The 11587-nt window shown below is 47.6% G+C and overlaps 2 protein-coding genes across 2 annotated transcripts in view; both read left to right on the top strand.

Annotated features, from left to right (window-relative positions):
- The window catches only part of LOC135826124 (aminopeptidase-like), an 18044-nt gene extending 16435 nt beyond the window's left edge, over positions 1-1609 (top strand). The window contains exons 16-17 of the mRNA XM_065338765.1: positions 281-456; positions 641-1609. Of these exons, the coding sequence (XP_065194837.1) occupies positions 281-456; positions 641-826 (362 nt within the window). The 3' untranslated portion in view covers positions 827-1609. The remainder of the gene's footprint in view (positions 1-280; positions 457-640) is intronic.
- Positions 1610-4632: 3023 nt separating this feature from the next.
- On the top strand, positions 4633-6689 carry LOC135826522 (actin-3-like). Its single transcript, XM_065339131.1, has 3 exons — positions 4633-4941; positions 5310-5420; positions 5827-6689. The coding sequence occupies exons 1-3, from the start codon at positions 4687-4689 to the stop codon at positions 6589-6591; spliced, it is 1131 nt and encodes a 376-aa protein (XP_065195203.1). The 5' UTR covers positions 4633-4686; the 3' UTR covers positions 6592-6689.
- Positions 6690-11587: the final 4898 nt, after the last annotated feature.

Genomic DNA, 11587 nt, shown 5'->3' with positions numbered 1-11587 from the left:
ATGACGATTTCTACTGTAATGCCGTTTGTACGTGATTTTGTACCTAGTGTGGTTGCAACCTTAGTTCTATGTATGTCAACACTAAAACTAGGCTTATGCGCCGACAGTGTCTCTTGAAAATCAGGCTTCTATTTTGTACTGGTTCAGATAGTTAGTGGTTGACTATCACCCTTCACCCTTCATTTCACATTCATTTTTGTCATTGCCAGTCGTTTGACGAGCCAGGAAATGTTGAATAAATACAAATGTCGTGTCCTTGCTTTTGTTCCCATGGCGACAGCTGGAGCAGTTGCCACTGGAGCCGACGGCAGCAAGACGCAGGTGGAGCGCAAGGAGTTTGGCGGCTTTGCCAACGTGCCGTACGACACCTGCTACCACCAGGCGTGCGACACGATTGACAACGTTGACTTTGACGTGCTGCAGGACATGGCTGACTCGGTAGCTACTGCTCTCCAGGTATGGTGACACATCAACAGTACAGAACATATTTCCAGAGCATAAGCCACACTTCGAACGCTCGTAATGTGATCATGTGACTAGACACAGGCATGGTTTAGTTGTCACATCACCCCTCACCCCCATCATATCAAGTGCATGTGTGTGCGTGTGTGTGTGTGTGCGTGCGCATGTTTCTTTGTAGGTGCTACTTGAGGAGGAGAACATGGCGGAGTTTCTGATGCAGAGCACGCAGTCGTACGAGAAGGCGACTTCGTGCATCCGCGAGAAGGGCAGCAATCCGGTTATTCGTGATCAGTCGGCTGGCACAGCTACGGCTTCTGCTACTGCTGCTGCTGATGATCCACTTTCTGCTGGTACTTGCTCATGATTGCGCAGTGAAAAGTATTTCTGCGACGGCTGTGGCAGAGGTAAATAGTATTGCAATGACCAAGGAAACTCTGTACCGCTAAATACCGCCGGTACATCGTTACTTCATTGTGCTTTGCCTAATACCAGCAGCGTTCGTTGGTCGGTGTCCGGTCACCTCCAAAAACCACATAGAGTGCTTAATCAGGCATGATTGAAATCATGCTGGTTTATTGCGTGTAGTCTGTGGAGGTGAAGTATAGGTGAAGGCCAGCCACACTGGTCTGAACCGATCTCCATTTCTACCTTATCTTAGTCTGTAGAGGTTCGAGTCCATTGTTTTTAGGAACACGTTTTGTTTTTGTGTGTGTGTGTTTGTGTGTGTGTGTGTGTGTGTGTGTGTGTGTGTGTGTGTGTGTGTGTGTGTGTGTGTGTGTGTGTGTGTGTGTGTGTGTGTGTGTGTCTATCCCTGGTTGGATTTGACAGCTTCCATTTGATGATTCTATATTTTAAATATGTTTACCTGTATTGAGGAATAGGAAAGTCGTCCACAGCGTAATGACGGCCAGAAATATGATTTATATACTGCATTCTGGGTTTACCGGGTGTTAGCGGCCGTCATGAGTTAGTTCCCTTTGGGAACGGACACGATAATTTACTTTCTCAAATTTCCTCTCTATTTTAATGTCTCAACAAACAAAATTTCCCATGTGCAACTTTCCCTCAAACAAATGAATATCCCTCTATTACCTCTATAATTATAATGAATTATTTTCTTGTCGAAAGATATATCAACATATTTTTACCTCTTTGCAATCATTCTAAGTTTGCGAAACACTTGCCTGTTGGAATGGTAGAGCCAGGGAGTAGTACAATACGGTATTGTACTACTCCCTGGGTAGAGCAGCCTGGAAACCCTTCTGTTGGGGGTTTCGGTGCAAAACGTGCCCGTACACTGTACAGCAGGGAGTCATCAAAAACGTGTTTGACGACTCCCTGCTGTCCAGTGTATTTCATTGCCGAACGTTGCCAACGACATGACTGTTATGTCACGTACATTATGTCACGTAGGTCACATGTCTTGTCACAGTTTCATAGTATTTAATATTTATTATTATTTATAGTGTGTGTGTGGGAGGGGGGGGGGGGGTGTTGCCCGTCTCTTCGTTCTCCTCCGCATTGTGACTAGTCTACGTATCGTACAGTAGACGTGGTAGACCGACTGTCTGTTCGTCCAAGCTCAGCTTACTTACTAGTTACTACAGTACAGACTGTCAGTAGTAGTGTGGTCTCAGTCGAGCTATACTTGCAGAACTACCAGATCTCGAGATGATGTCAGTTTACTCGTACATGTAGATGATCTACCAGCTACATTAGATCCAGCTTGGTACATGTAGCCATATGCATGTAGCTGGTGTTACACCACTCACCACGGCACTAGTGCACTGTCTGCAAGCCTCTCACGGCCAGTAAAATGAACGACTCACTCAGAGGAAAGTTATTGATACGGCACGATATTACTATTTTCACAAGGCACCACTAACTACACTATCGATCCACTTCTAACCAAATAAAAAAAACTTCACGTTGATTGCATGTGAAGACCACGCTCGCACACACAGCTACAGGCCTTTGCCACTTTCCAATGAATGGACGAAGTGAAAATAATATGGATCATGGGAAAGGTGAAAGTTTTGAGAAACCATGATCCATTTCTGTTTAGGCCATCATTTTTTATCTATGTTTCGCGTCAGGTCAACCTCCAGAATCATATGCGAGAGGTGGAAAAAATAAAAAGTTGCAAAATAATAAAAAAAAGGCTCATCAGTAGGCCTCCGCGGAATATGCTCGTATTTTTACCGATAATTCCTTTGAGCATTGCTCAAAATTACGTCCGATAATTCCCGTAATTCCACCAATAATTCTCACAATAATGCTTTTTTTCTTCCCTTTTTTGCAGATACCGTACCGCTTACGGGGTTTTTTGCCACTTGTACGGGCAAAAAATCACGGTTCGCGTGAAACTCGGCTGGAAGCTTTTTTTTCTTTCTCTTTTGAAATACCGGGCGATCAACTCATTCAGGATCACAAGCTTTTTGGTACAAATCAGGGTGTTAAAATGGAAAAAAATTGAAAAAAGGGGGGCATTGCTCAAATTTTACCGATTATTCCACAAAAATTGCCAATAATTCCCGTTTAAAAAATCACACCGATAATTCCCGAAATTATGCCGGCATATTCCGCGGAGGCCTACTCATCAGAGCCTTCAGAGGTGTATGCACTGTACATAGCACAAAAGCTCGTGCATGGTGTACATTCGAAAGAAAAATCGTACATCGAAGCACAACATCTTGGTTATCAGCATAAGTAAATATTCACTTTGGACGGAGGAGGCAACCGTTGGTCATGGTGCCTATGCTTCGCTGGATTATTGTACTCAGACTTCAGCAGCGGTGCAAAGAGCTCCGGAACGACGCATCCTCTCAGCTTGAGGCGATCAATGCGGTCTGGTGTAAGCTCATTAGGCCTTGGCGGATAATGCCAGCAGAAAAATTGGCAGAATTCGGCACTTTTTCTGCTAGGTTTCATGCATGTTTGGTATGTGGATAAAGAAATGGAGCAGAATTCGAGGAATTGCCCGCCATAAGGTTTGTATGGTTCTGCCAATTTCGGTGCAAAAAAAGCAGAATCTGCCACCTTTTCGAGCATTATCCGCCAAGGCCTAAAGCGGGATTCACAGAAGGTTTTTTGCGATGCGACACGCGATGCGACAGGCGTGAAACCGGGAAAACCCCAAATCGCAGCCATGTCGCACCCCACGCAACTGCCGCAACTGGGCCATCGCAGGCCATCGCAGAAGTTGAGCTTGGCTCAACTTTTGCGATGCGATGCGATGCGACAAGCGATTTGGTGTACGATTTTGACCTTTTCTACAGCAAAGTTGTACAAAGGTGCAAGAGTTGCCTATAAATTTTTACAAGTTGTGTCAAACCGCGCAAATATCATGGTGACGTACCCAAATCAGCAAAACTTTGTCGCATCGCTGACTTCTTCTGTGAATGGTATTTCGCGAGTTCGCATCGCACGCATCCATCGCAGATCGCGTCGCATCGCGTGTCGCATCGCAAAAAAGCTTCTGTGAATCCCGCTTTAAGCTCATAGAATATTGCTCCCAGATGCCGAACAAACGATTTACCAATGCTGGCCTAGAGCCCAGTATACTGTAGTAGAGGCCATTTCTGAATCCCAGCTTCGCCGTATGCAACCAGTCCACACTTTATATGACTCGCACCATCGTACATTCACTGTGCATGTTCGATTTTTTTTATTTTTTTTCCAAAAAAATCAAAACGTATGCGTGCGGACGACGCGAAACATAGCTAAAAAAATGATGGCCTTATGGAATGGATAAAAAGGCCTACAAAAAGTACAACATTAAAAAATATATATTAAATAATCACCCGATCACAGGGCCTACGAATTTATTTGTAGGGGTACATGATAATGTGTACGTGTGTACGGGACGCTGCCTCCGCGATACCTGTGAGGCTGTGACCAGTGGTGACATGTCGACATGACGTCGATGTGAGGCGCCAAATTTAGTCCTTTGAGTATCACATGCCGTACCTTACAAACCGAAACCGGTTTAACCAAGGAATCGTACGTACGAGCGCCTAGCGCCTCTGCGAAACTTGACCAAATATGGCGGGTACCCGTACCCGAGTCTGGCTCGCGCGGGGAAATCGTTGGCTGACGTCAGCAGTGGTTCTCGGAATTCCTCAGTGTCAGGCGTTGAAAGAGGGGCAGGTCTACGCTGACTCTTCACTTCAGATTTCACTCTCTCGAATCAGTTTGTGACTTCCGATCTCCTTCTTTTCCAAAATGTGTGACGACGACGTTGCCGCTCTTGTCGTAGACAATGGCTCCGGTATGTGCAAAGCCGGTTTCGCCGGTGATGACGCACCCCGCGCCGTCTTCCCCTCCATCGTCGGTCGTCCCCGCCACCAGGGTGTGATGGTCGGTATGGGCCAGAAGGACAGCTACGTCGGAGACGAGGCTCAGTCCAAGAGAGGTATCCTGACCCTCAAGTACCCCATTGAGCACGGTATCGTCACCAACTGGGATGATATGGAGAAGGTAAGCATTTGTTTTTCTCCTTGTTTCTGCTTTTTGTTCTTTGCTCAAGTTTCAATCCAGCTACCGGTACTTGCAGTTTGTTGTTTTGCCTTCTTGTCACACAACTGTACAACTACAAGTGACTCTTTGTGTTTTGTACGGTATATGACACATCAACAAAGCAAAGCAATCTTCTTTTTGAAATCGAACCCTAATTTGATAATCTGTTAGTCCTTGATGCGTTCTTTTCTTATAAATAAGATGTACCGGTACCATTCCGTCCTTTCTGAGTCTTTCTATTTCGTTTCCGCCCTGTTTCCTTCCCTCTCTGTATCGTCTGCCTGGATCATGGAGCTGCTCTCTTGATATTTTTGCTTTCTTTCCTGCAGATCTGGCATCACACTTTCTACAATGAATTGCGTGTTGCCCCCGAGGAGCACCCCGTCCTCCTGACCGAGGCTCCCCTCAACCCCAAGGCCAACCGTGAGAAGATGACCCAGGTGAGTGTTGCACTGCGCATGCTCCTTCTACTCCTTGTATCACTGTGGTACAGGGTGTTCGTTGCGGAGTTGTGACTGCAGTACAGTACATTCTAAACTGTTGTGGCGAGTGTAGTCGAGACCCAGTCGCCGACCCTTTCTGAGACGCTCGCAAATCCTGCATTTGAGCTAAAGAGAGTGAGAAAGAGTTTGTGACAGGATCCGTTGTAACTGTGTACTGCAAATTTATTCTTGTCCGGCCTTCGGAGCAGTTTGCATCAGTGTCTCCCATCTGTCGGTCCTCACTGTTTTATGCTCTGTAGTTCATGTAGTTGTTTGTACACTGCCCCTGCATTCACATTGACTTTCAAATTGATTTTTGCCTGACATCTTTTTTTACCTCTATTCTCCTTTTTCTCATGTGTAGATCATGTTCGAGACCTTCAACACCCCCGCCATGTACGTCGCCATCCAGGCTGTGCTCTCCCTGTACGCCTCCGGACGTACCACCGGTATCGTCTTGGACTCTGGTGATGGTGTGTCCCACACCGTCCCAATCTATGAGGGATACGCTCTGCCCCACGCCATCCTCCGTCTCGACTTGGCTGGCCGTGACTTGACCGACTACCTCATGAAGATCCTCACCGAGCGTGGTTACTCTTTCACCACCACTGCTGAGCGTGAAATCGTCCGTGACATCAAGGAGAAGCTCTGCTACGTTGCCCTCGACTTCGAGCAGGAGATGGCCACATCTGCCCAGAGCTCCTCCCTGGAGAAGAGCTACGAGCTTCCCGACGGTCAGGTCATCACTATCGGCAACGAGCGATTCCGCTGCCCTGAGGCTCTCTTCCAGCCATCCTTCCTCGGTATGGAGCAGTCTGGAGTCCATGAGACCACCTACAACTCCATCATGAAGTGCGACGTCGACATCCGTAAGGACCTGTACGCTAACGTTGTCCTGTCCGGTGGTACCACCATGTACCCAGGTATTGCCGACCGTATGCAGAAGGAGATCACCAACCTTGCCCCACCAACCATGAAGATCAAGATCATTGCCCCACCAGAGCGCAAGTACTCCGTATGGATCGGAGGCTCCATCCTCTCTTCCCTCTCCACCTTCCAGCAGATGTGGATCTCCAAGCAGGAGTACGACGAGTCCGGCCCCAGCATTGTCCACCGCAAGTGCTTCTAAATGCACGCAACGATGCAGAAACCCTTCTAATTTTGTCTTTGTTTGTCTTAGGGCTCTTTCACAAGGAGAGTATGAAATAAAGAACAATCGAAATACCATGTGTGTGTCTTCGGCATGTAGTGGGGACTGAGCGAATGTGTGCTCTTTCAGTATATTGGAGAGCCTCTTGAATGACAGCCTATTTGGAAATTGTGCATGTAATCCAGATGTGACATACATAGTGGGTTTTTGCAATGTAGTGACTTTACAGGTACACATAACGTCGTTAGTTCTCTGTTTTGATTAGGCTTGTGTTGCTGGTGGGTTTGAAAATGGACTTTTCCAGACTGGGCATTGTGAAATCCCTCCTATGCCAAACACTGCAGTCTGCAGATACTGTAGTCTCGTGTTTGAATACGGAGACTCCCTCGATTTAGGCTATTAAAGGCCTGTGGAGAATCCACAAATATCATACTGTCAGATTGCAAGGCCAAGCAGATTTTCGTGTCATCTTAAAACAGCCTACAGTGTGCACCAAAATATTTTTCCAACGGGTTACACCTGCAGCCGGCCTGGTAGGTCCTTATTTTTCAGAGACATGCTACGTTCTTATCTTAGAGGTAATTTGTACAGTAGAGTCGCGCCCTGAAGAATGTTCAGCCTGAATTTCTAAGAACGCCACAGTCTAAAAGCTAAGAACGGCGGTGTTGGTTTTCTGGCAGCTTGTGGGATACATGATCCAGTACGGATAGTTTCTAAGAACGCAGCCAGATTGCTGAGAAATAAGAACGTCCCAGGCAACCCCTTGGAAACAACGTTCTTGGGCGCGCGACTCTACTGTACTCGTTTTTAATTTATACAGAGGAGTAGAGTCTCGCGCTGGAGAACGTCCAGCCTGAAATGCTAAGAAGTCCTGACCGTAGTTAGAACGCACCAGGTCCAGACCGTCCAGTGCAGTATGCAGTGTCTTCAGTGTGCCATGTAGGGATGAAATGACCAAAAAAGTCGCCGGGCCATCAATATTGTGGAGTACATGTATTCATGAGCACCCCAAGATTGGATATTTTCGGAATTTTGCTGAAATTTACCACATATTTTGCTCAAAATTTTTTTTTTTTTTTTTAACTTGGTACAAACCGGCCTCTTGTACGGGCAGAATTAAGTAACACAGTGATACAATAAAAACAAGTACCAGTAGTTACATACATGGACCATACGAGAAAAAGCAGTGATGACGAGGCATAAACAAGTGTCTAGTGCTGTATGGCAGCTTCCGAGACAGCGAGTCGAGCGGATGACTCAGCCACCTCCGGGTGCGAATACAGCCGTCGTGCACCACGCAGGCAAGCCACGCCTGCACGGAGAAGGGCGAAGCTGAACCTGCAGCGGATCCATGCCATCACTGCAGAGTATGGCTCACCAGATTTGTCGGAGACCATTGCAGCTATTCTCTTGAGGAGAGCGGCAGCAGCTCGACCAGTACCACCAGTTGCAGCGAAAACCACAGGGATGAAGGTTCCACGCTCGACCTCCTTGACGCGCTGTTCGTATCGCCTCCGTTTTTCACGTTCATGACGCTGGTAAGTTAGCAAGCGGTGATGGAAGAGGATCGATTTGAGGGAGCAAAGGGGTTGAAAACCCGAATATCGAGAAAGACTCTCTCAAACCGACCTCCCCAAACACCACTCGCCGCAACATCAAGTCGAGCCTGGTCTTCTGTGGAGGCAGTCTTGTAGCGGAGCTGCTCACCAGAGAGCGGTTGTAAGTGTGGCTCGATAGCGACACTATTGGCGACACGTTTCAATAGCGAGGCAGTGATGTCCCGCACCTCATTGTGTCGAAGTGACGGGAAACCTCCGGTGCTGCATGTCAGGGCATGGGCTACTGTGAAGCTGGCTCCACAGACACAGGTTGACGGTAAGCGAGAAGGCCGCCAGCCATAGCACAGTGCCAAACCATCGCGGAACTCGCTTTTGGATAGCACAAATCCATGACGGGATAGCGGACGACAAGTAAGCCAGCTGGAGGCGCCAGGCTCACTTGCCAACTGAATTGTGTGCTGCAAAGTGGGCGATGCGTCGGCAGCGAAGCCACGGATGTCGGTCTTCGCTTTCTGGCGGTGATCTGCACGCTGTGACGCTTTGGCTGAGGCAACGCTGGCAAGAGCTTCCGTCACACTGAAGTCTTGGTCGAGGATGTTGGTGGTGAGCGCCGCTGTGATCGCGCGGGATGAGGCGTATTGGGTTGTTAGAGATGTTGGATTGACGATGCCCAGGCCACCATCCCGGCAAGGGAAGGCAAACAGCCGTCGCAGCTCCAGACTGACTTCTTCTCCAGTCAGGGCTGGCAGCAGCTTGGTAACAATGGCGTGTTCCAACTGATCAAGACCACTGGACGCATCCGGCAGAACACGACACAAGAATGTCCAGCGGCATGAGAGAGCACGAACAAAAGTAGTGTACGCTGCCTGGGGCTGGGTACGAGCGAAGGATGAGAGTGTCTCAATCTGCTTGCACCATTCATTGGCCTTCTCCTGGATGAACCCGTGGATGTAGTCGGGCGTGCCAATAGCAGAACCCAGGTAGCGGTTGCCGTCAGATGTTACTTGGATGCCAGTATCAGCGAAGAGGCGCACAGCGTCGTCGTAGGCATGTGGCTTGACCACAAGCACAGACTTCCGGGCATTGAGGTGATATCCGTAGGACGGACCTTCAGCCTGCAGCTTGTCCCACCACGATCGAATTGCTACCAGACGACCACCTGCAGATGAATCGTCCGCGTACCATAGCTGGCAGGTGTCCGGGGTTGCTACCGCTCTCACAAGTGGGAGGATGCCGAGGGCATAGAAAGGCATCGCCAGGGGGTCCCCCTGGGTTGTGCCTTCTTGGGACAGAATACACTCCCCTGCCACATACAAGTTGCTCGGCCGCCGGTACGAATTGATCACAACTGCTGCAAGAGAGGGGCATTGGTGGCGAATGTTTCGGATGGCCACATTGCGGTTCAGGTTATTGAACGCATTGGCCGCGTCCGCCATAATGACGCCCTCCGTTTCCTCTTGGGCGTAGACTTGGTGCATGGCATGAATGGCTGCCTCTATGCCGAAATCCTGGCCACCACAGAGTTGCAAACTTCCCGCTGCTTTCTGGATGTCGTCGCTGATGACGATCAGGATGCTTCGGCCGATAATGCGGCGCACTACCTCCCCGATCCCGCTCAAAATAGGACCAAGAATTTGGCCCGAAGATTTTTGCTAATATTTTACAAATCAACTGCTACCATGTGCACACAGCAAAAGGAATGTTGGCCAAAAGAAAAAGGAAAAAAAAACTAGGGCTGAAACGATCATTTCAACATGCCCCTGGCAACCTGAACCAGGAACTGCATACTCACAGTGGAAATTGATTCGAACTTCACAAAACGGTGGTTTTGAGTACTTTTTGGACTCAAAATCCGTAACGAGTAATCTATAACGTAACGATTACTTGATTGATAAGGAATTATCGATCGCATACTGAGTACTGTAAAACGGGTAACGTTTGCGACAATAAATGTTTGCGTTTTACAAATTGAGACTGGTTTGCGCTGTTTACTGTTTGCGATTGAACACATATGTACGACATACATGTGCGACACAGTCGAGTCAGTCCTTGCACTGAACTTTACATGGCGCGAGTTTGCGTTGTTCAAAGTTTGCGATTGGGGGCCTCTCGCAAAATTCGCAAACATTTTTACGTCGTAATACTAGTAGTTACCCGTTTTACAGTAATTGGTATAATCGTTTCAGCCCTAAAAAAAAACTTCCAAAAAAGACTAGGTTCAGCCTGGTAGGGCTTTCCCCAAATCAGCCCATTTATTTCGACTCTTCGGTCGGCTCAAAAATACATCAGATTCCGCTGCAAAATCAGCTGATAGTTCGGAAATTGGCTGCAAATTTGGAATACCGGTACTAGTACATGTACATGTATATTGGAAAATTGGCTAAACAAATTATTGGCATATTCGGGCTTCAAAATTGGTGAGGAAAGTACAGCTCCGCTAGATGGAACTGGCTACAACTGTAAGTTGCAGTGCTAATGCAGTATTTTAATTCAAGTACAATTGTACTCGTAGTCATGATCTTCCTATATTGGCTAATGTTTGTTTGAGAGGAGGTCAAAGGGCACGAGCAACGCGACCTCAACGCGCTAGTACTACAAGTACGATCGTACTGAAGTACAGAGCTCGAACGGTCACCATGGTCATGCTTGCAGCAACATCATTCGTTCGTAAGCATGGTAAACGCACTTTGCAGCAACATTTTTTTGGTAGATTTTCGGGGATTCTCAAAGGAACCATCCGAAATCGGCCAAAAGCTTAGCGATTTTTGGTCTCCTTTTCGGCGAATTTTTCGGCCGGCCGATTTGGGGAAAGCCTACAGCAAGTACAGCCTGTACTAGTGCTGGTCCCATACTATGCCATACTAGGTCATACTATGCCATACTAGGTCATACTATGCCATACTATGCCATACTATGCCATACCACAGTCCATTCAGAAATAGATGAGCGCTGGCCCTGGAGAGCTCCCGTGTTTGGCGATTTTGCCAGTGCCGCGAGATTCCAAACTTGAAAAAGGGGCCAAAAAAGGTACCTCAACTGGGGTTTGAACCGCAAATGTACTGTTCTGCAAGTGGAGTGCACGGGTTGGATTTTCATGGCTTTTCCCCAATTCAGTGAGTTTGGGGGCAAAACCTGGCCGAAATCCTATTCTTGTTATGGCTTTTGGGAGAAATGGACTTCAAAAACACGGAAGCACATTTCATGGGGGATTGCCAAAAATATTGTGACAAAAACTCAAAATTTGACCCATTTATGGCCAAAAGCTAGGATATCATCTTTTTCTGAATGGACTGTAGCCCAGGTCATACGTAGTTCCATGAAAGCGATTATCGATTGTCTTGATATCAAGGATTATCATCCGGGTAGATCTACGGGTGTGAGTTTTCATCCGTCTTTTTCAGAAAACTGCGCCCATG

The sequence above is a fragment of the Sycon ciliatum genome, chromosome 10 (genome assembly GCF_964019385.1).
Source record: "Sycon ciliatum chromosome 10, ocSycCili1.1, whole genome shotgun sequence".
Taxonomy (NCBI): Eukaryota; Metazoa; Porifera; class Calcarea; order Leucosolenida; family Sycettidae; genus Sycon; species Sycon ciliatum.
Note: the sequence above shows the minus strand (reverse complement) of the source record. Positions and strands in the feature narration are given on the sequence as shown.